The 23,425-nt window shown below is 40.6% G+C and overlaps 1 protein-coding gene across 1 annotated transcript in view; it reads right to left on the reverse strand.

Moving 5' to 3' along the window:
* Positions 1 to 23,425, reverse strand: part of MAPK1 (mitogen-activated protein kinase 1) — a 121,745-nt gene that overhangs the window by 24,161 nt on the left and 74,159 nt on the right. Inside the window, exons 2-6 of the mRNA XM_041728827.1 lie at positions 19,208 to 19,390; positions 16,853 to 17,042; positions 8,060 to 8,176; positions 1,346 to 1,460; positions 915 to 1,046 (exon numbers count right to left, since the gene is read on the reverse strand). Coding sequence (XP_041584761.1) covers positions 915 to 1,046; positions 1,346 to 1,460; positions 8,060 to 8,176; positions 16,853 to 17,042; positions 19,208 to 19,390 — 737 coding nt within the window. The remainder of the gene's footprint in view (positions 1 to 914; positions 1,047 to 1,345; positions 1,461 to 8,059; positions 8,177 to 16,852; positions 17,043 to 19,207; positions 19,391 to 23,425) is intronic.

The following is a 23,425-nucleotide window of genomic DNA, read 5'->3' on the forward strand; positions in this document are numbered from 1 at the left end:
ATGCCTGGGTGGCTCAGTTGTTTAAGTGTCTTGACTCTTGATTTCAGCTCAGGTCATGATCTCAGAGTTGTGGAACTGAGCCCCACATCAGGCTCCATGCTCAATGTGAATATGCTTTCCCTCCCTTTGTTCCTCTCCCTGCTCATGTGTGCACACACTCTCTCTCAAATATATAAATAAAAAAAAAGTCTTAAAAAAATAGTAAAATACGGGCGCCTGGGTGGTTCAGTGGTTGAGCATCTGCCTTCAGCTCAGGTCGTGATATTGGTGTCCTGGGATTGAGTCCCACATCAGGCTCCCTGCAGGGAGCCTGCTTCTGCCTTTGTGTCTCTCATGAATAAAATAAAATCTTGAAAAAATAAAAAATAAAAAGAAGTATTTGTCTTTGAACAATGTAAACAGATACAGGCTCCTCCTGAAAAACTGGAACTTAAAAAAATAATAATTTAAAAATAAAAAAAGATTTAAAAAATAAAAAGCAATGGGGTGCCCGGGTGGCTTAGTTGGCTAAGTGTGTGCCTTCAGCTTAGATCAAGATCCTGGGGTCCTGGGATCAAGCCCTGTGTCAGGCTCCCTGCTTAGCAGAGAGCCTGCTTCTCCCTCTCTCTCTGCCCCTCCCCACCCTACCCCTGACTCATGTGGGCACTCTCTCTCAAATAAATAAAATCTTTAAAAAACAAATAAATAAAAAAGCAAAGAAATTATAAGGTGGAAAACTATACAGTCATTCCTAGATTCCCATATCCTATGCCACTGCTTGAAAAATGAAAGAGGAGAAAACAGAGTGACCACTAAATAAGGCATTATCCAACAGGCTAACTTTTCAAGCTAGTGACCTAACAATTTAACCAGTAAAACACACAAGCAAATAAACAGCTAAATCTAAGAAAAATTATCAATAAAATAACATTTACCTTTGGAGTCAGCATTTGGGAACAGCCTGTTCCATGGCACCTTATTTTTGTGTGGAAGAGAAAGCAAGTAGTTTCTAGCTTTTAAATTTATTATACAGTTCAGGTCTTCCTGTGATGGGGATCCAAGAATACCTATCAGATAAAATAATTAGCTGTTAATTATCCAGACCCAGGTAGACTGACCACACACTATTGGCTTCAGGGCACAATGGGCTCTAATAGCTGTTTTCTCACCATCTCCCCATGCTTACCTTTCTTAACAAGTTTTTACAGCATCCTTAACATTTCGAATCAAGCAAGATTACAAACTCATAGGTTAAAGAGGTTAAAGAGTTGTCAAAACTACTCTTAGTTTCATGAAGTGGCTCTTAACATAAACTGTGGAAGGTGAACTAAGTAAATCTACCCTCTATAACATTTGGTAACCTTACCCAAAATGTGGTTCAGCTGGTCGAGATAATGCTTCCCCGGGAAGATGGGCCTGTTGGACAGCATCTCTGCCAGAATGCAGCCTACAGACCAAATATCAATGGACTTGGTATAGCCCTGTAGTGGGAAGGGAGAAGAGACTGAGAATGATATATAATGTTACAGAACACAGTGAGATCGTCCTACATGACAGGTACATGGCTGATAGCAATTTTACCTTCTCCACTGGCTCTATAATTCAGAAATAAGACTGCGCAGAATCAATAATTTGGCTTTCTTATAAGTTGTTGGACAACCAAGATTACTTGATTTTATTTCTCTTTTCAAAGTTGACTGATATGGGTAGTCCAGGTAGCTCAGCGATTTAGCGCCGCCTTCAGGCCAGGGTGTGATCCTGGAGACCCAGGATCAAGTCCCACGTCAGGCTCCCTGCATGGAGCCTGCTTCTCCTTCTGCCTGTGTCTCTGCCTCTCTCTCTTCTCTCTGTGTTTCTCATGAATAAATAAAATCTTTTTTTTTTTATAAATTTTTATTTATTTATGATAGTCACACACAGAGAGAGAGAGAGAGAGAGAGAGAGAGGCAGAGACACAGGCAGAGAGAGAAGCAGGCTCCATGCACTGGGAGCCCGACGTGGGATTCGATCCTGGGTCTCCAGGATCGCGCCCTGGGCCAAAGGCAGGCACCAAACTGCTGCGCCACCCAGGGATCCCTAAAATCTTAAAAAAAAAAAAAAAAAAAAAAAGTTGACTCACTTATTATTAAATGAGAATTTCCAAAGTATACCTCATTCCTTTTCTCAAATGATTTGAGAGAAAGAATCCTTATAAGCTGAAGATGGAAAAAGCAATAACATCCCTTGCTTTAGGACATCTGTGGCCCACTTATTCATTTTGAAAACGTGAAACCAACTCAAAAGAAGCAGCACTGCTATACTTCCAGAATATCTTTGCCCATTTTGCAAGTCATTTCCAAAAAAAATTAGGCTGAAAACCATTGATCTTGGGGGTGGGGGTACATGGGACAATGATACACAGTGCCCAGGGTGTGCTGGCTCCATTACAGTTTACCAATCCATATTTCCTATCTTTTATTTCTATTCAATTTTCAGGTATGATTTTTTCTTTTAAAGGAATTCTGTGAAAAGACTAGGAATAATTATCTAAATCATACAACAGTGTAAAAAAAGATAGCTCTCCAAGGAGGGTAAGTTAAGTTGAATTTTATGGAAAATGCTAGGTGATAAATAGTAATAGTGATAATACGAATAGAGGGAAAAAATTCAGCCAAATATTAAAGTTTAGAGAAACATAGCGAAAAAAATTCTGAAAATCAAACACAGAATGATCAGATCTGCAACTATGATAAAATGGGGTTGAATTTCAAGATAATTATTCCCAAAATTCTTGTAATCCAAAATAACTTTTGTTTTGAGCCAAAGCTAAATAAAGAGGAACATTTAAAACACACACACAAAATAACTAAAAGGAACCAGGGCTCCCTGGAGAAATGGCTGCTCCAAGTCTGAGACAGGGAAAAGTACTATGAGCATCTAGTGCCAAAAAGTAAAGTAGCGCTCAACATTAGTGGGGACATGTCAAAGTGGCTCCTATTAGAAAGTCTGGGACAATGTCAACATCAAATACAGAATGGTAGCTATGGAACTGAAGCCACTGAATAAGATAACCAGGAGTTAATAAGTGGAGAGAACTAAAAGAAGGAATGATAGAGGTACAAAATCATCAATGCATGGTAAAAAGTAGTGGTTGAAAGTATGATGAAGAAGATAACTTACACAATCTTAAAGTACTTCCCCACAAATTCCTACTCACCTAATAACAAATATTACCATAATTAACCATAATGATCACCATTACATGGCAGAGAATCAAAGGACACCATTTAACCAAAGTATCAACATGTAGTTCACCAATACAGACATAAACCAGCTTTACCTCTTGACAGCATACTGAGAATAAAACATTGTTTTGTGGTACTCATGCCCAGAATACATGACACAAAATTGAGGTGCATTCTACAAAACAGCCACCTGTACCCTTCAAAATGATCAAGGTCAAGAAAGGCCGAGGAATTATTTCAGATTGAAAAAGACTGGAGAAACAACACAATGTGAGAGCCTGGAGCAGGGAGAGAAAAGCTATAAAGATTATTGGGACAATACTTAAAATTTGAATATAAATGATGCATTAGACGTTGGATCAGTATTAAATTTCCCACTTTTCCTGCAAGCTGAAAATTCTATGAAAATAAAATGTTACAAATACACACAGCATGCTAGCCTGCCAAAATGGGGATACGAGTATAAAGATGATAATGGACAGCACATATTTCATAAGTCCATAATAAATGTTTTTTTTGTTTGTTTGTTTAAAGCTGGGATGGGCACCTGGGTGGCTCAGATGGACTCTTGGTTTTGGCTCAGGTCATGATCAAGCCTTGCACTGAGCTCCCCACTCAGCAGGGAGTCTGCTTCCTCTCTCTTTCTCCCCACACCCAGCTTGTGTACTCTTTCTAAAATGACTAAATCTTTTTTTTTTTTTTTTTAAAAAGATCTATTTATTTATTCATTCAGAGAGAGCAAGAGAGAGGCAGAGACACAGGCAGAGGAAGAAGCAGGCCCCATGCAGGAAGCCCGACGTGGGACTCGATCCCGGGTCTCCAGGATCACACCCCAGGCTGCAGGCGGCGCTAAACCGCTGCGCCACTGGGGCTGCCCCTAAAACGACTAAATCTTAAACAAACAAACAAAGGTGGGAGACAGGAAGAGAAAAGAGAAAAAAAAAAGGAAGCTCTTCACAGAATAGCAGCGAATTAATGTAGAATGAATACTTTTGGAAAATTCCCAATATAAGTGATAGGGGCAAGGGGTCATTGAGGGTTTAAACTGCTGAGAAACAGAAGCTGCTCCATATATGTGGTTCCAAGAATCCATGGGGTTCCTGCCAGAAGAGTATGACCTAAACCTAATCATAAGGAACTGATCTGTACTCTGCAAAGCATTCAATGTCATGAAGAAGACAGGAAGGGCGGGAGGACTGTTCTAGAGTGAGCACAATGCATGAAACGTGATTAGATCACAGACTGTAAATAAAACAAACAGCTGTAAAGAACTTCTGGGCAGGATAACTAGGTTGTCACTGAATTAATGCTTACTGTCTCAATGTGCTAAGGGTACTACGGGTGTGGGGAAAGAACACCCCTCTGCCTTTAATGAGTATCAGTATGGCCCCAAGGGTCTAGGAGTAAAGTGGTATTTTATGTTGGTGAAGTGTCAGAAGGTTTGGCCAAAGCGAAGAGAGGAGGCGGCAGGGAGGGAGGCAGAGATAGCCACGGAAGGAGTAGTAAGATGTTAATAGCTTGTTAAACCTAGGGAAGGGAAAACAAAACAAAAACTAGGGAAGGAGTGTATGGGTGTTCACTGTACTCTCAATTTTTCTACAGGTTTGAAAATGTTCTAAATTAATAAGAAAAAACTTAATACGGTGCTAGAAGTAACATTCTCAGGCTAGAGGTGCTGTAAATAAACGAATTTCCCACTCAGTTTTCATCAGTTAACTCTACAAGCAGGAGGCACTGGGCATCTTATAAAACACAGAGGCCATCCTTTTGGGTTACTTCCCCCCCAAGAAGGTGAAGACAGTGGAGTCGCCTCAAACTTTGTTGGAGGCTGCAGGGCCACGAAGGCACCAGGGTAAAAAGCCCACTGCCAGCTCTCTGTTACAACCACCAGCACCACGCACACACACAAATTCTTCTGGTTTGGATTGGCTGTCACATGGCCAGTCCAAAGAAAGAACCTGCTATTTGGGACTATGTGTAATACAGAATTATGAGAATCAACATGGCATTTTCTTCTTTGAAACATCTGTTATACTACATCCTTCTTTATAATGAAATTTATTTTAATGGAATTTTACTTTTATAACTAAACTGAACAAATGTTTATCTAGAATAACTAACTGCTTTAAACAAATTCCACTTCCTCACAAAACAACTTAGTGTTCATCTCAAGTTTTTCTATTTATAAAGGATGGAGAAAGAGAGTGAAGCTCATGGGCTAATGGATTCCCTTAAAGCTTCTTAGGTCAATTTCTGGTTCCTAGATCTGAGGCACAAGGCCCAATGCCAGTTTTATTGCTTTTCTTCATATATCTTCACATTACATTAACAGTATATGGCACTGAAGAAGATGTGACCCTGGAGCTGGACCCAGGCAACAGGAAGCTCCTTACCCACTTCCCTGTCCTTGAACATACAGTCTGACCACTGCTTCCACAATGGGAGCCATTTTCAAGGATGTAGCCTAGAATAGGTATTTTGGAGGCCATCTGGACAGTATATGTGACTGAGCCCAGTTAGGGCCTCTATGTAAACTTTTAAGGTTTGGCAGGTGAATACAGAAATTGACTGACTTTGCGGTTGCCCAAGACAAGCTTTGTAATAAGTATGTATTAAAATATGTAAAAAGGGCTACCCAGGTGGCTCAGCAGTTGGGTGCCTGCCTTCAGCTCGGATCCTGGATTGAGTCCCACATCGGGCTCCCTGGAGGGAGCCTGCTTCTCCTTCTGCCTGTGTCTCTGTCTCTCTCTGTGTATCTCTCATGAATAACAAATAAATCATAAAAAAAGAAGTATGCAAAAAAATTTATGTACTAAAACTGCCTCTACCAATCTGGACCATGCTGCCTCTTCAGTTTCTCCTTGTCCACTTGGTACTGGGGGTACTTGGCAAACCAACAGATGGAATTAAGTGCAAATTTTGAGATATTAGGGATGCCCGGGTAGCTCAGTGGTGGAGCGTCTGCCTTCAGTTCAGCATGATCCCAGATTCTCAGGATCGAGTCCCACATCAGGTTCCTTGCAGGGAGCCTGCTTCTCCCTCTGCCTGTGTCTCTGCCTCTCTCATGAATAAATAAATAAAATCTAAAAAAAATTTTTTTGAGATATTATAGAAGTATGTGGAGTTCACGCTTTTTCAAATTTGATACTTCACTTATATACTATTTGCAAATGATATATTAAAAAAACTGACTTCGGGACGCCTGCGTGGCTCAGAGGTTAAATGCCTGCCTTCCACCCAGGGCATGGTCCTGGAGTCCTGGGATCGAGTCCAGCATTGGTCGCCCTGCATGGAGCCTGCTTCTCCTTCTGTCTATGTCTCTGCCTGTCTCTCATGAATGAATAAAATCTTAAAAAAAAAAAAACAAAAAAAAACAAAAAAACAAACTGACTTCAACTAGTTTGTCCAAAATAAACTTTGGAAAGAAAAAAAAATACTGAATCTCTCTTTAAAAAAAAAAAAAAAAAAAATAGGGCAGCCCCAGTGGCGCAGCGGTTTAGCGCCGCCTGCAGCCTAGGGCGTGATCCTGGAGACCCTGGATCGAGTCCCATGTCAGGCTCTCTGCATGGAGCCTGCTTCTCCCTCTGCCTGTGTCTCTGCCCCTCTCTCTCCCTCTCTCTCTCTGTGTGTGTGTCTCTATGAATAAATAAATAATCTTTAAGAGAAGAAGAAGAAAAATAAACAAACAAACAAATAAATAAATAAATCGGGCAGCCCAGGTGGCTCAGTGGTTTAGTGCTGCCTTCAGCTCAGGACGTGATTCTGGAGGCCCGGGATCCAGTCCCATGTCGGGCTCCCTGCCTGAAGTCTGCCTGTGTGTGTGTGTGTGTGTGTGTGTGTGTGTGTGTGTGTGTGTGTCTCATGAATAAATAAAAAATCTTTAAAAAAAATCCTGGTGTACTTTTCTTTAAAAAAAATTATTTATTTATTTATTTATTTATTTGGCAGAAAGAGAGAGAGAGAGAGAGAGAGAGTGCACAAGTAGGCATAGGAGCAGGCAGAGGAAGAAGCAGGCTCCCCACTCACTAAGCAGGGAGTCCACTGCAGGCTCTTGACCTGGGATCATGACCTGAGGTGAAGGCAGATACTTTACGAACTGAGTCACCCAGGTGCCCCCAAAATACTGAATCTCAATCTCCACAGCAGCCCTCAATGTGTGCCACCTGGCTCATAAACCTAACAAAGATGTCATACTTCACTTTTTCTTGCCTTTATAAATTTATTCAATCATTTCTTATAACCAAGGCACAGATATTGTTAGAAATGATTGCCTTCCACCTGTATGCACTCTCCATAGCCACTTTCAGATGCAGAGGTGCATTTGGAAGCAGGACCACCACATAATTTTGAAAGAACCCATAGTAGTTCCTGTTCTTTCCACACCTATGTTTTCTTCAAACTACAGTACAATTTTGCTGAAGAGACATTCTTCATTATCAGATAAATCTGACTTTTATAGAATAGTCCTGGCCCACCTTCAGAAAAATATGCACTTGGGATAACCTATAACAAGCCCAGCCTGTACTCAGCTGTGGCAGCAGTGATTGTAAAAGCTGCCATAAGAAAGACTTCAGAAGAGCGGACCAACAGCCAGGAAGGACACAGACCATTTGTTTTAACAGTGACCAGACAGGCATGCCCCCCAATTCTACAACACATCACCATTACTGCAGTGGAGGTAAAGAGGCCAAAACCCAGGGCCTGGAAGGTTCATGCTGGAGATTAAGCATGATTCTGGCCACACAGGCCAAGCCTCAACCTAGGTAGACATAGACTTACTGAGAGGGAGACTTAGCAACACAGAGCCACAGTTCTTTTGCTTTTTGGTTTTCTTTTTATGCAAACCTTATCCTTACCTTGGAATTCAACATAATTTCTGGAGCCCTGTACCAACGTGTGGCTACATACTCCGTCAGGAACCCTGTGTGATCATGATCCGGATCTGCAACACGGGCCAAGCCAAAGTCACAGATCTAGAAGAGAAAAAAAAAGGGACACCTCAGAGACTGTAATGAAATTAGTACCTCAGACTTACTTCCTGTCCTCCTTCCACCAGATTCATAAATGCAGGTACCTCCAAAGATTCTTCCCACTTCCTTCCCTTCCATGCAGTCAAATCTATTCCCAAAGCCTTAGAAGAGGTTTCATATACTAAAGATGAAATTTTTTAAGGTAAATATCCAGCCTCTAATTTTTGCTGACTCATAGAAGTGCCTGCTGGCTATCCATACTTTGGTGCTACTCCAGACTCCAACACATATAAAATTTAAATATAATACACAGTTGACTCTTGAAGAACATGGGTTTAAACTATGCAACTCTGCTCAAATGTAGATTTTTTTTAAAAAAGATTTTATTTATTTATTCATAGAGACACACACATAGAGAAAGACAGAGACATAGGCAGAGCGAGAAACAGGGCTCCATGCAGAGAGCCTGAAGTGGGACTCGATCCTGGGTCTCCAGGATCATGCCCTGGACTGAAAGCGGTGCTAAACCGCTGAGCCACCCAGGCTGCCTAGATTTTTTTTTTTTTCCAATAAATATCTGGAGGGACGCCTGGGTGGCTCAGTGTCCTTCAAGACCACATGCTGCCACCAAGCTACCTTCCCGATCTCATGTCTCCCACTACCTTCTCTGCCCACATCTATTCTTACTGACTCCAGACTACACCTGCTTTTATAATCTAACTATACAATGACCTCTCCACTGAGTGCCCTAGCCATACCATTCCTTTACCCTAAACCCAGCTTGAAAGTTACCCCTTCTGAGAGGTATCCCAGCAATCAACAATATCCCCCATCCAAGAACCGGTTGCTCACTTTTCTTTTTTTTTTTTTTTAATTTAAAGATTTTGTTTATTTATTCATAGAGACACAGGCAGAGGGAGAAGCAGGCTCCCTACAGGAAGCCCGACGTGGGATTCAATCCGCAGTCTCCAGGATCACACCCCAGGCTGCAGGTGGTGCCAAATCGCTGCGCCACCAGGGCTGCCTGGTTGCTTACTTTTCTAAACTCCTCTAATACTTTGTTAGACGCTTATTAAAGTACATCCCACAATCCATGATAGTTAGCTGTCCATATGCCCATCTCCCCAGCTAAAAGAGTATCAAGTCCCTAAAAAAGGCAACACTTGATTGACTTGTTATTCCTATGTGACACACATGGTGGGCACTTGATGTTTGGTGAACAAATGCCTTACTTTACATGTTTATAGGAAGCACAACTGGGGTGGATTAATTGGCACAGACCCTGGTACTGACCATTTTTCTGAAATGGTCAGAAATACTGACCATCAATATCTGAATTATTGATAATCTTAAAAAATAAAAGTGAGGGACACCTGAGTGGCTCAGTGGTTGAGCATCTGCCTTCGGCTCGGGGCATGATCCTAGGGTCCTGGGATTGAGTCACAAGGAGTCTGCTTCTCTCTCTGCCTATGTCTCTGCCTCTCTCTGTGTCTCTCTCATGAATAAATAAAATCTCCAAAAAAAAAAAAAAAAAATCAGAGTATAGAATTACTGGGATTAAAACCTTACGTTAAATAATCCTTTTTTTTTTAAATGATCTGTTTTTTTTTTTTAATTTTTATTTATTTATGATAGTCACACACAAAGAGAGAGAGAGAGAGGCAGAGACACAGGCAGAGGGAGAAGCAGGCTCCATGCACCGGGAGCCTGACGTGGGATTCGATCCTGGGTCTCCAGGATCGCGCCCTGGGCCAAAGGCAGGCGCCAAACCGCTGCGCCACCCAGGGATCCTTAAATAATCCTTAGTTTAAAAAAAATCGTTAGTAAAATTACACCTTTCAAAAGTGGCAATACTGAGGAAGGAAAAATTAAAAACTGGAATTCCTAGTTTTCCTTTGCTAGGAAAGATGACATAACCTATCATACTGAATTCTGCAATACATCTATTTCCTTAAGATTATTATTATTTTTTTAAGATTGTTTTTTCTAGATTTATTTATTTATTTATGATAGACATAGAGAGAGAGAGAGAGAGAGAGAGAGGCAGAGACACAGGAGAAGGGAGAAGCAGGCTCCATGCCGGGAGCCTGATGTGGGACTTGATCCCGGGACTCCAGGATCGTGCCCTGGGCCAAAGGCAGGCGCCAAACCGCTGAGCCACCCAGGGATCCCAATTTCCTTAAGATTAAAACTAAATGTGCAATTGCTCTTCCTCTTCCCCTCCCTATGAGAAATCTAGTCCAAAGGCCCTTAAGAAGAAAAAACAAAAAACAAACAAACAAACAAAAGGCCCTTAAGAGGGAGATCATTTGACATAAGGGTCTCTGTGGGATTGGGAGAACTGCAGCAGCCCATGGGGGTATGAGACACCCAAGTGGAGGTAAGAGGGAGCTCCAGAGCAGGACGTTGACGTAGTCTACGTGTGAGGTGAAGAGAAAATTCATGGGGAGGCAGTGGCAGCCCACCTACGGTCTGAGAGTCTGAGCGAAGAGAGCAGAGGATCCATGGATTCTATGCTGTACAAACCACATATTTCATTGAAGTTGCAAATGGTGATTTTTCTAGTTTTATTATTTGTTCTGCATTTATTAGCTGGCATTCTAAAAAGAATAAGAGCCATTGTTCATCAACTGGAGCTGTTTATCCTGATGCACAAAACCTACTGGAAAGATAGGAAAGACATTTCATCCCTTTCTTTTATAGTGATCAATTTTCAAAATACTGAGTTGGTGTAAGGATGACCGTGTTTTATTATTTGTATTTACCACATCTAGCAAAGGAGATAGAACCAGCAGGTTCTCAAAAAGTCATTGGTTACAATTTTAAAAATAAAGAGGGAGATGTAGAGTTCGGACTTCTAAAAGATTTTACCACTCTATTCACAGTTATCAATGAAAAGCTCCCATGATTAAAAAAACATACAAAACAGTAACATTACAACACTGAAGGCTAGCTAAACGTTTATAGCATTGTCCATTGTGGACAAGCAGGATATGGTACAAGAAACATAAAATGACCTCCAGCACTCCTACCTGGCTATTTTACAGCCTGTGTAAACTCAGATTTTCATTAAACAAAGGAAAACCCAAAGACTGGTTTCATTTCCCATTTTCCAGAGTCCTCTTTCCCAGGCACACTGAAAACCACAACCACTGTGATCCTAGCACCCTTGGGACTCCAACTGGGATTTCTGTGGGCTCAGTCTAGCAAACATTAAGGACACAGACTGCTAGAGACCTCATTTCCCTGGTAGTTCCACTAGTTCCACTAGAAATATGCTAGCAGAATCTCCAAATAGGATCTGTAATTCTTGTGTTTTTATGGCCCTGAGAAATAAAATGGGAGTCTCCAAGAGGGGCTCGGCTCCCAGAAGGGTTCTAAGAGGTCAACATCTACTTGTCTCAGAGCTTCAGATAACAAGTGCAAAGCATGTTTAATGAAATGAGAGAAATCTTACTGGTGCTGACCCTGACTAGTATGAGAGTCAAAAGTTAACAGTTTAAAATACTAATAACAGCTGATATCCCAAGGGCTCAAGACTAAGAAATAGTTTAGTAGGGGATCCCTGGGTGGCGCAGCGGTTTGGCGCCTGCCTTTGGCCCAGGGCGCGATCCTGGAGACCCGGGATCGAATCCCACATCGGGCTCCCGGTGCATGGAGCCTGCTTCTCCCTCTGCCTATGTCTCTGCCTCTCTCTCTCTCTCTGTGACTATCATAAATAAATAAAAATTAAAAAAAAAAAAAAAAGAAATAGTTTAGTAACACAGAAGCCAATGGAAAAAGAAAGAAATGACAGGACTATCTACTTGAAAATTAAAAAAACCCTAAATAACAAGAGGTAAGATCACAGGCTACAATTTTCCAGGCACAGAGGCCTGTGGTACAGGTATCATGGTCACCCCCAAGTAGTGAAGATGTGATGGATATACAGTGACTTCAGAGGGCAAGCAGGGAAAGACCCTTTTCCCCACTGGTGCTCTCTCAACCATCATATATACACCTGAACTGCCACCATACCCTGACCTGCCTTTCGGACATGTTCACCATGATAAATCAGGGATGACATACCATACTCATCTTTACAATGAGATTCTCTCATTATTTATATGCCCATTGAATGAAGCATGCCCCATATGTATATTTCAAAATGTGGGTGAATTGTACTGCTGTAAATATCTAAATTATCCTATTGTGTTTCTGAGTCTGTTATACTGAGTTTTGAAAACAATACTTGGATTGTGCAGATGGCCAACAACACAGATATATCAAATATCAACGTGGGTGTAAAATTTTGGTGAGTAAGAATAAAATGGCCCTAGGTAAAGACAAGCCCAGAAACAGAGAATAGACAACAAAGTAGCCTGGTTCTGTTTGTTTTCTTCTTAAGGATAAGCATTTTCAAACAAAAGTTAAGAGTCAACTTTCCCCCAAAATATTACATACTGGAAATACTGATTGATAATGTCTCTCCAATCGGGCAGCCCGGGTGGCTCAGCAGTTTATTGCTGCCTTCAGTCCAGGGAGTGATCCCAGAGACCTGGGATCAAGTCCCACGTCAGGCTCCCTGCATGGAGCCTGCTTCTCCCTCTGCCTGTGTCTCTGCCTCTCTCTCTCTCTCTCTGAATAAATAAAATCTTAAAAAAAAAAAAAAAAAAAAAAAGAATGTCTCTCTAAAAACAAAAAGCAATCTGTCATAACAGAGTTATGGTAAAAAGAAGAGAAAATAGGGGATCCCTGGGTGGCGCAGCAGTTTGACGCCTGCCTTTGGCTCAGGGCGCGATCCTGGAGACCCGGGATCGAATCCCACATCGGGCTCCCGGTGCATGGAGCCTGCTTCTCCCTCTGCCTGTGTCTCTGCCTCTCTCTCTCTCTGTGACTATCGTAAATAAATAATTTTAAAAAAAAATTAAAAAAAAAAAAAGAAGAGAAAATAGAAAAGAATTAGGAGACACAAAAATGCCTAATTTTTCCAGAAAATCATGAAGAGCCAATGAAGTGTGGTCATTCCTACAAGCAGTTATATTCCTTTTGTGCCTCCCTGGCTTTTAGTTGCAGATTGGTGGGACAGGATCTGTTTACACCCCCATGTAAGACATGAATCTAACTCTGTAGGATCCCAAGAGGTGACAGAGTCTAACCTGTATGTAATGTAAGAAGATACCTACCTTTTACCACATCTCACAGGATGTTGGTCACCCTGTTTTAAACACTAAATGAGGGATCCCTGGGTGGCGCAGCGGTTTGGCGCCTGCCTTTGGCCCAGGGCGCGATCCTGGAGACCCGGGATCGAATCCCACATCGGGCTCCCAGTGCATGGAGCCTGCTTCTCCCTCCGCCTGTGTCTCTGCCTCTCTCTCTCTCTCTGTGACTATCATAAATAAATAAAAAATTTAAAAAAAAAAAAAAAAAAACACTAAATGACAGTGAGTAAGCTGAGTGACCACCTGGTAACAGAACTCACTTTTTTTTTTTAGATAGTTCCAGAAGATTCTCCATGACCTACCTCCAACCAACAGCTCCAGCTTAGTGACGACGACTTCCAATTACTCCCAAAGCTGCAGCCACAAAAAGTGGGCCTCAGTGTTTATGCACTAATCCTTTAACTTCTTACCTTTCTTTCTGTTGTTCCTTTTGTCTACTATGATACCTTTTGCCCAACACAGTCACTCCCTCACTGAAAGCCTGCCTGTCTTTAGAGGACCAGCATGGACACCACCTGCTTCCTGATGCTGCCCAAAGCCCCAGCTAGAACTAACCCACCTTTCTCCTTTGCATTTGTACATTATTCTTTTCAGTATCTCAGTCGTAGTAGATATTATTACAATCATCTATCATTTATCAGACTTCTGACCTATCGGTTTGCAGATTGCAGGGGCAGACACTCCTCCCTCTCCCTTGCCAGGTATATTTTTATGGGCTTCTCATAGGAATGGCTGTTAAACTGCAATCCAAGAAATGATCATTGCTATATACCTAAATGTCCTTTTTAAATAACTTTGAGACATATACCATACAATTCATCCACATAAGGTATCCCTGGGTGGCGCAGCGGTTTGGCACCTGCCTTTGACCCAGGGCGCGATCCTGGAGACCCAGGATCGAATCCCACATCGGGCTCTCGGTGCATGGAGCCTGCTTCTCCCTCTGTCTGCATCTCTGCCCCCCACCCCCTCTGTGTGACTATCATAAATTTTTAAAAAAATTTTTAAAAAATTAAAAAAAAAAAGGTATACAATTCAATGGTTTTGGTGTTATACTCACAGGGTACACAACTGTTACCACCTCCTAATTTTAAAGGATTTTTGTAACCACAAGAAGAAATCTTGTATCTATTAGCAGTCTCCTCATTTCCTCCGCAATCCCTAGGATTTTTTTTTTAATCCATTTTCTGTTGCTACAGATTTGTATATTCTAGACACTTCATGTAAACAGAACCACACAATATGTAATCTTTTGTGACTGGCTTCTTTCACTTACAGAATAATTTTCTAAGATTTGCCAAAGTTACAATGTAACATTGTAGCAAGTTACATCCATTCCCTTCTACTCCATTGTATGGATCTACCACATTTTATTTATTCATAGTCAAATACATTCAAATTGTTTCCACTTTTGGACTGTTATGCTACTTTAGATATTTGTATGCTAGTTTTTATGTGAACACATTCTCATTTTACTTAGGTATACACCAAGGGGTAGAATCCTCACCAATACATATTATCTGATTATACCATCATAGTGTGTATAAAGTGGTATCTCATTGTAGTTTTGACTTGCATTTCCCTACTGACTTATGATACCAAGCATTTTTTTATGTACTTATTGGCTGTTTGCATAACTTCTTTACAGAAATGTCCATTCAGATCCTTTGCCCAATATTAAACTGGGCTATTTATCTTTTGTTGTTGAGTTTCAAGAGTTTTTCGTATGTTCTAATATGTCTCTTATCAGTTACAGGATTTACAAATATTTTCTCTCATTTTGTGGGTTGTCTTTTCACTTTCTTGATGGTTTAGTTTGTAACAGATTCCTAATCTAGATGAAATCCAATTTCTTTTCATTTTGTTGCTTGTGTTTTTGGTGTCACGTCTAATAGGATCTGCCTAATGCAGTGTCATGTCTAATAGGATCTGCCTAACACAGATTACTAAGATTCACTCCTATGTTTTCCAAGTCTATTCTAGTTTAGCTCTTAAATTTACGTATTTAGGGGCACCTCGGTGGCACAGTCAGTTAAGCGTCCAACTTTAGCTCAGGTCATGAGGTCCTGGGATTGGCTGGTAACTGGCTCCTGCTCTACACTCAGCAGGGAGTCTGCTTGTCTGTCTCCCTCCCCTTCTGCCCCTTCTCATGCTCACTCTCATATACATTCTGTCTCTTTCAAATAAATAAACTCTTATAAAATATTTTTCTTAGGTCTTTGATTTGTTTTGTGTTAATTTTTATACATGGTATGAGCATATATCCAGTTGTCCGAGCACTTCGATCATTTGTTGAAAAGAATGACCTTGGCACTCACACCAAAAATCAGTTATCATAAACATACAGGTTTATTTATTAACTCACAATTTTATTTCATTGATCTATATGCCCCACTCTTATGGCAATATCAGAATGTCTTGATTACTATAGTTTTGTAGTAAGTTTTGAAATCAAGAAGTGTAATAAGCCCTCCAATTTCTTTCCAAAGATTATTTTGACTATTTTGGGACTCTTGAATTTCCATATGCATTTCAGGACCAGCCTGTCCATTTCTGCAAAAAAGCTACCTGGAGAGGGTACCTGAGTGGCTCAGGCGGTTAAGTGTCTACCTTCCGCTCAGGTCATGATCCAGAGTACTGGGATTAAGCCTTGCATAGGGCTCCCTACTCAATGGGGAGCCTGCGTGTCCCACGCTCCCACTCCACCTGCTTACGCTCTGTCAAATAAAGAAAAAAAAAAAAAAAAAAAGCCACCTTGAGCTCTGACAGGGATCATCCTGACTCAATCAATATGGGAGAGCACTGCCTTCTAAACAGTATTAAGTCTTGCAATCCACAGACACTGGATATCTTTCCATTTATATATGTCTTCTTGGATTCACATGCATTTTTATCAGACTGAATCCACATCCCCTCTTATCTAATACATCTGGAGATTTCCCACCTCTTTTAGCTCTACTACTATTAAAATAGAAATATACATATGCCAACGCTGCTCATTTTTAAGAGACTTCTGAGGACTGTAAGGATCTAGGGTTTCCCTATTTATTGGGAATGTCTTAGTCAGGTACTAAAGTCATTAACATTGAGTTTTCTGTTTTCTGAGTGTTCTTTGTATAAAATTTATTGAAGAAAAAAGTTACCAATGAAATGGATGATTTTTTAACTTACACATAATGCATATGATCCTGCTTTTATATATATAAGCAAAATGTTCATATGTAAGTAAGAGCACAGCAAAAACTTTGAAAGAAGATATACCAATATGTTATAGTGGTTACCTTTGGAGAGGAAGGAACAATCAGATGGAGAACAGGAATAGCACTCTTTACTTGGATGGGTGGGTGTGGGGGGGTGAGGGGCTATAAAAATGTTTTCATGTATTTTTGGTGTGATTTTAAATATAATAATATAAATATGCCCCAGTGAAAGAGTTTTTCCAATATATATCACCCTGAGAGTAAATAACCTGGCTGACCTTGAGATCGCAGGTGGTATTGAGCAGCAGGTTGGAAGGTTTGAGGTCACGGTGCAGTACATTAGCTGAATGGATATATTTTAACCCTCTGAGGATCTGGTAAAGAAAATAGCAGATATGGTCGTTGCTGAGGTGTTGTGTCTTCAAGAGCTTGTAGAGATCTGTTTCCATGAGGTCTTGTACTATATATCTGTTTAGACAGGTTAAGGTAACCAAGTATCTGGCTGGTTACACTTAGCAAAGCACTGAAAACAATATGAACCCTCTCCACAAACAGTCCACTATTATATCATGAGGACTGCAAGGAAAATGAGAAATGATGAAAACTTGGTATATCTACTGAAGAAATCGGAAATAGAGAACCACTTCTCAGGTCCTGTGAAACAACAGGCATTAATATATGACTGATGTAACCAATAATGGGCCTAGAGTGAGCTGAGACAGGCTGTTACAGAAATACTGGCCAATCTTCAAGTCTGAATCTCCTAGTCCTACAAATTGTCCAACATCAACAAACCCTCTCCCAGGATTACTGGAAAGGGCTGGAAGAGGGTGGTGGCCAGCAGGCATACATCCCATCCTCTCTTTAGCCCAGCAACAACTTATAATGTAACTGTTATTTTACCCCCTGTCAAGTCACCCACTCCTTGTCCTTAAGAATCAACCATAAAACCAATGGAAATAGGACCTAGAACACATCTCTACTAAATTCAGCCTTCTGTGTGCTTGACCCTTCAATTAATATTAAGATCCTAAATAACGAGAATCCTGGGAAATCATGCTCATTTTGTTGCCTGGTTAAAGACTGCATTTGAAAGATAGAAGCGTTAAGTATACTGAAGAGGATCTGCCAGAAAAAAAGTTACTGTTTGGGCTAGTACAGCATTCCTACCAGGAGCTCATTTTACTCCTCTTGCTTTCTTGCATATCCATGTATCTAAGCCACCTAGAACTTTATCTTTGGTTGATTTCTTCCTTACAGAAATTGAATTATAAAACTCTTTAGCTTTCACTAGCAGTGTTTTTACGTATTCACTTCTGTGAAAATATTTTATGTCCCCTACAGATTCATGCTAGATAAGACACTGGGATTCAGAGGAAACATGATTTGAAAACTTATCATCTTGAGGGGTGCCTGATTAGCTCAGTCAGTTAAGAGTCTGCTTTTAGCTCAGGTCATGATCCTGGGGCCCTGGAATCAAGCCTCACGTAGGTTTGGGCTCATTGCTCAGTGGGGAGCCTGCTTCTCCCTCTCCCTCTGCCTGCCACTCCCCCTGCTTGTGCTGTCAAATAAATAAAATCTTTTCTAAAAATTAAAAAATAGGGCAGCCCCAGTGGCCCAGCGGTTTAGCACCACCTTCAGCCTAGGGTGTGATCCTGGAGATCCGGCATCGAGTCCCACAACGGGCTCTCTGCATGGAGTCTGCTTCTCCCTCTGCCTGTGTCTCTGCCTTTCACTCTCTCTGTGTCTGTCATGAATAAATACAATCTTTTTTAAAAAATTAAAAAATAAAACTAATCATCTTCAAAGAGACTTGATTTTCCTAGTGAAAGGTAAAGAAGGACAACGGGTGGTAGCAGCAGGAGACATTTTACTTAAAATAACACAATAACTTCATTACAGAGCTGCTTCAAAATGGAAAGGAGACAGTGAGTTGCTTGTCCTTGGGGGGAGGGGGGCAGAATGCAAACTGGGAAAACTGGTAGGAATGCTGTACTAGCCCAAACAGTAACTTTTTTTCTGGCAGATCCTCTTCAGTATACTTAACACTTCTATCTTTCAAATGCAGTCTTTAACTAGGCAACAACCTCTGGACCTACTTAGTCCAGATTTCTAAATGTTGCCTATAGTTAAAAGCAGAATTTCAGAGCTAAGTCAGCTTTAAAAGGTCATGAAAGCTAGTGCCTTAATACTAAAGACGAGAAAACAGACCTAGAGGCAAATGACACAGTCTAAGATCAGGACAGTCTGGATTTGACCAGGTGATATGCAGGGCACCCTCTTTCTTAGTCTACTGTTCATTCCTTCTCTTTCTACCATAAAAAATCATACCTTGAATGGAAAAAAACATGACTGGAAGTGGTGTTAAGATTTTCCATAACTACACTTAACAAAATCTTTACTAAAACAGAGAAAATATTGGATTTGCCAAAAGACACTAAAAATAGTTGACAACTGATAAATCAAAGAGAAAAAAATCACACAAGTCTTCTAGTAAATAGCCAGCAGATTACAATTTCCCCTTTAATGTGCTTTATGTACTTTTTCTTTACTCTGGTTAAGTTCAGGTATTTCAGGTTACATTTCCTCAACAAGGTGACCAATCACAGGAGTCAGCTGTCTGAAAAGGATACACATCTTTCATTTGCTCGATGGTTGGTGCTCGAATAATATCATTGATTCCAATGATGTTCTCATGTCTGAAGCGCAGTAAGATTTTTATCTCCCTCAGGGTTCTCTGGCAGTAGGTCTGGTGCTCAAAAGGACTGATTTTCTTGATAGCTACTCGAACTTTGTTGACATTATCATAAGCAGAGCTAAAAAAAAAAATAGGGGAGAGATGGCATTTAAAATAGTTTCAGAACATCTTGGCAGGAAAAATAAAGATCAGTAAAGTATTAAATATTTAGCACTCTGGGTAAATACTTAGTTCATATACATGAAGGTACCCTGTATATTATCCACAAAAAGCCTCAAGCCAGGAAAGATGCAGCTGGCACAATGCAGCACATACTGAATATCAAACTTAACTAAGGGCCCAGTCCTGGTAAATATGTCGATGCCCACTGTCATAAACCCAGGGACATGGTTTTAGGCCACACATGCATGCATAAAACATTTTCCCATTGTTTTTAATAGCAACTGCATTTTGGTGAGAGTAATCATTTCTGTCTCCAAAACAACTTCCTATTGTTGTATCAGATTCCTCTGACTCAGCAGAAACATTCAAAAGACCATCAACCACATCTTTATTCCTAACAAAAATGGACCCAGAGGACGCGCCTCAATTGCTTGCATCCACTCTGTCTTACTTGCAAAATGATATGACTCTTTCTTCTTCTTTTTTTTTTTAAACTGTTTCAAGTAATCAATTTATGTACACTCAGTTCCAGGACTGACCTTCATATAAATGATAAGCAAACTATTCTTGGTGAGGAAAAATGATGGTTCTATGTATATTAAAGTAGTTTTTAGCCTGGGGTGGTTTAGCGGTTGAGGGTCTGCCTTCAGCTCAGGTCGTGATCCTGGGATTGAGTCCCACATCGGGCTCCTGTGAAGAGCCTGCTTCTCTCTCTGCCTATGTCTCTGCCTCTCTCTCTCTCTCTCTCTCTCTCTCTCTCTCTCTGTGTGTGTGTGTGTGTGTGTGTCTCTCATGAATAAATAAGTCTTTTAAAAAACATAAAATAAAGTAGTCTTTAGGGGCACGTAGGTGGCTTAGTCCATTGGGCTTCTGCCTTCAGTTCAGGTCATGATCCCACAGTCCTGGGATGAAGCCCCGGGTCAGGCTCCCTCCCTGTTCAGTGGTGACTCTGTTTCTCCCTCTCCCTCTGCCCCTCTGCCTGCTTGTGCTCCCTCTCAATAAATAAATAAATAAATAAATAAATAAATAAATAAATAAATAAATAAATAAATAAATAATCTTTTTAAAGAAATGGTTTTTAATCATAAAACACAAAAGCCATAAGGAAAAAAATCACACTTTAAGATAGTATTGAGAAATACTACATAATTTTGAAACTTATTATAACACATTAAAAAAAGCCCTCTTCATATACATAATTGCATTTTGTCTTCACAATAGTTTTAAAAGTAGGGGACAGCAGTGTTCTTATGTACATTGTCCAGGTAAGATTCCCTTAGTTATAGAGAGGATAATTCACTTACCCAAAAAGTTAATCTCCCTAGGCCCTCTTTATCAAAAGTACCTTAGGCTTACATCCTTTTCTCAGAAAGTTCTCTTTTTATCTCACTCTATCTGGGACAACAGAGCAAGGATAGGTTGCCACTAATGGATGAGCCCCCCCAGCTCAACTAAAGTGCTGCTCAAATTGTGGTCCTCAGAGCCCTGCATCAGGGTCATGTGACATTCTTGTTAAAAATGCTAGTTTCAGGGTGCCTGGGTGGCTTAGTTAAGCATCTGACTCCTCATTTCAGCTCAGGTCATGATCTTGAGGTCCTGGGACTGAGCCCTGCATGGGGCTCTGCACTCAGCAGACTGTCCACCTAAGATTCTCTCTTCCCCCCACCCTTCCCCCTACTCACACACACTTTCTCCAATAAATCAATAAATCTTTAAAAAAAAAACCACAAAGCTAGATTCTGCGCCTCATCCTAGGCCTTCCTTTCTGGAAAAGTTTTTTTTTTTAATTCTAGTATAATTAATGTACTGTTATATTAGTTTCAAGTGTGTGATTCAGCAATTCTATATATTACTCAGTGCTGCTCATCATGGTAGGTGCCCCTTCACCTATTTCATCCATCCCCTCATCCATTTCCCCTGTGGTAACATTTGTTCTCTATATTTAAGGGGGTAGGAGGAAGAGTCTGCTTTTCTGTTTTCTTTGTTAATTTGTTTCTTAAATTCCACATGAGTGAAATCATATATTTATCTTCTCTACTTCACTTAGCATAATACTCTCTAGATCCATCCATGTCACGGCAAATGGCAAAATTTCATTCTTTTTAAATGGCTACTCGGGTAATATTCCTCTGTGTGTGTATATATGTATACCACATTTTCACCCATTCATCTATCAGTGGACACTTGGGTTGCTTCCATGTTAGCTATTATAAATAACATTCCAATAAGCACATGGGTGCCCATATCTTTTCAAATTAATGCTTTAATATTCTTTGGGTAAATAGTAGTGGAATTACTGGATCATATAGTAATTCTATTTTTAATACTTTGAGGAATCTCCGTATTGCTTTCCATAGGGGCTCTTTCTTTTTTTCCCAAGGTATTTAACCAAAGTATTTGGGTAATCATATAACAAAACCTATAAAGTATTCTTCAAAAAGAGTTCCAGGAGTGCCTGGCTGGCTCAGTGGGAAAGTGTGCAACTCGATCTTGGGGTCGTGAATTTGAGCCCCACACTGGGTGTAGAGATTACTAAAAAGAATAAATAAACTTAAAAAAAAGAGAGAGAGAGAGAGAGTTCCATAGCTCTTAAACAGAGCCCAGTTCTTTCCAAGTTGACCTCAAGGTTTGACTTAACAGAATTCCAAGCAGAAACAGTAATAATTATGCCTTCAATTTCGTGATGAATTTATTTTAGAGAAAGTGAGCAAAAGAGCACAGAGAGGGGCAGAGGGACAGAATCTTGAAGTAGACTCCCCACTGAGCGCAGAGTCTCACTTGGGGCTCGATCTCCTGACCCTGAGGATCATGACCTGAACTGAACCCAAACCAGGAACAGGATGTTCAACTGACTGTGCCACCTCGGCACCCCATGGTGATGAATTTTAATCTTGAATGTTACTACTATCTTTATGATCAATATTCTATTTAATCTTTTCTATAAGAGCTTTTCATCTTAATAAATATCAATATCTGGGGATCCCTCGGTGGCTCGGTGGTTTAGCACCTGCCTTTGGCCCAGGGCGCTGTCCTGGAGTCCCGGGATCGAGTCCCATGTCGGGCTCCTGGCATGGAGCTTGCTTCTCCCTCTGCCTGTGTCTCTGCCTCTCTCTCTCTCTCTCTCTGTGTTATCATGAATAAATCAACAAAATCTTTAAAAAAATAATCGTATCTGGTCCACTGACTGAAGCAATAACACTGACAGGCAGTAAGACACTGCTTCTTGTTTCCTCAAATAAGTGCCAGAAATAGAAAAAAGTCAAGTAAGTTTATTCTCAAGTTTGTGCTTCTATATGGCATTTGTCAGTTTGCTTATTTTGAGAATTACTGATGCATTTGTCTGTCTCCATCACAAAACTATACTGTAGGAGGCACCTTATCTTATTCGACTTCAATTCTCCCACACTACCATTAATATATTGCACTTAGGTGCCCCCAATACTTTAAAATGAAATGTATTTATTTCCTTAAATAAAAGAATCACTACTCAAATCTTATTTTGCTTAGGTGTGCTGCATGAATGCCTAAAACCACTGATTTTCAGGTAGGCAGGCAGAGGGACATGTCATTCAAACAACTTTATCCAATATTGATAATATTTTTATAATTTAAAACTTTTGGAGCAATTAAAATCATAGAGCATGAGTCCGATAAAAGAGAACACAGTTTAATACACTGGTTTAATATTAACATTATAGGGGATCCCTGGGTGGCGCAGCGGTTTGGCGCCTGCCTTTGGCCCAGGGTGCGATCCTGGAGACCCGGGATCGAGTCCCACGTCGGGCTCCCGGTGCATGGAGCCTGCTTCTCCCTCTGCCTGTGTCTCTGCCTCTCTCTCTCTCTCTCTCTCTCTCTGTGACTATCATAAATAAATAAAAATTAAAAAAATATATTAACATTATAAATTTCTAGTTTTACTAAAACAGGGTAGTCAAATATGGCCAAAATTTGCTTCTAAGCCAAGATTGTTGGGGGGAAGGGGTTATGGTGA

The sequence above is a fragment of the Vulpes lagopus genome, chromosome 14, assembly GCF_018345385.1.
Source record: "Vulpes lagopus strain Blue_001 chromosome 14, ASM1834538v1, whole genome shotgun sequence".
In the NCBI taxonomy this organism is placed as follows: Eukaryota; Metazoa; Chordata; class Mammalia; order Carnivora; family Canidae; genus Vulpes; species Vulpes lagopus.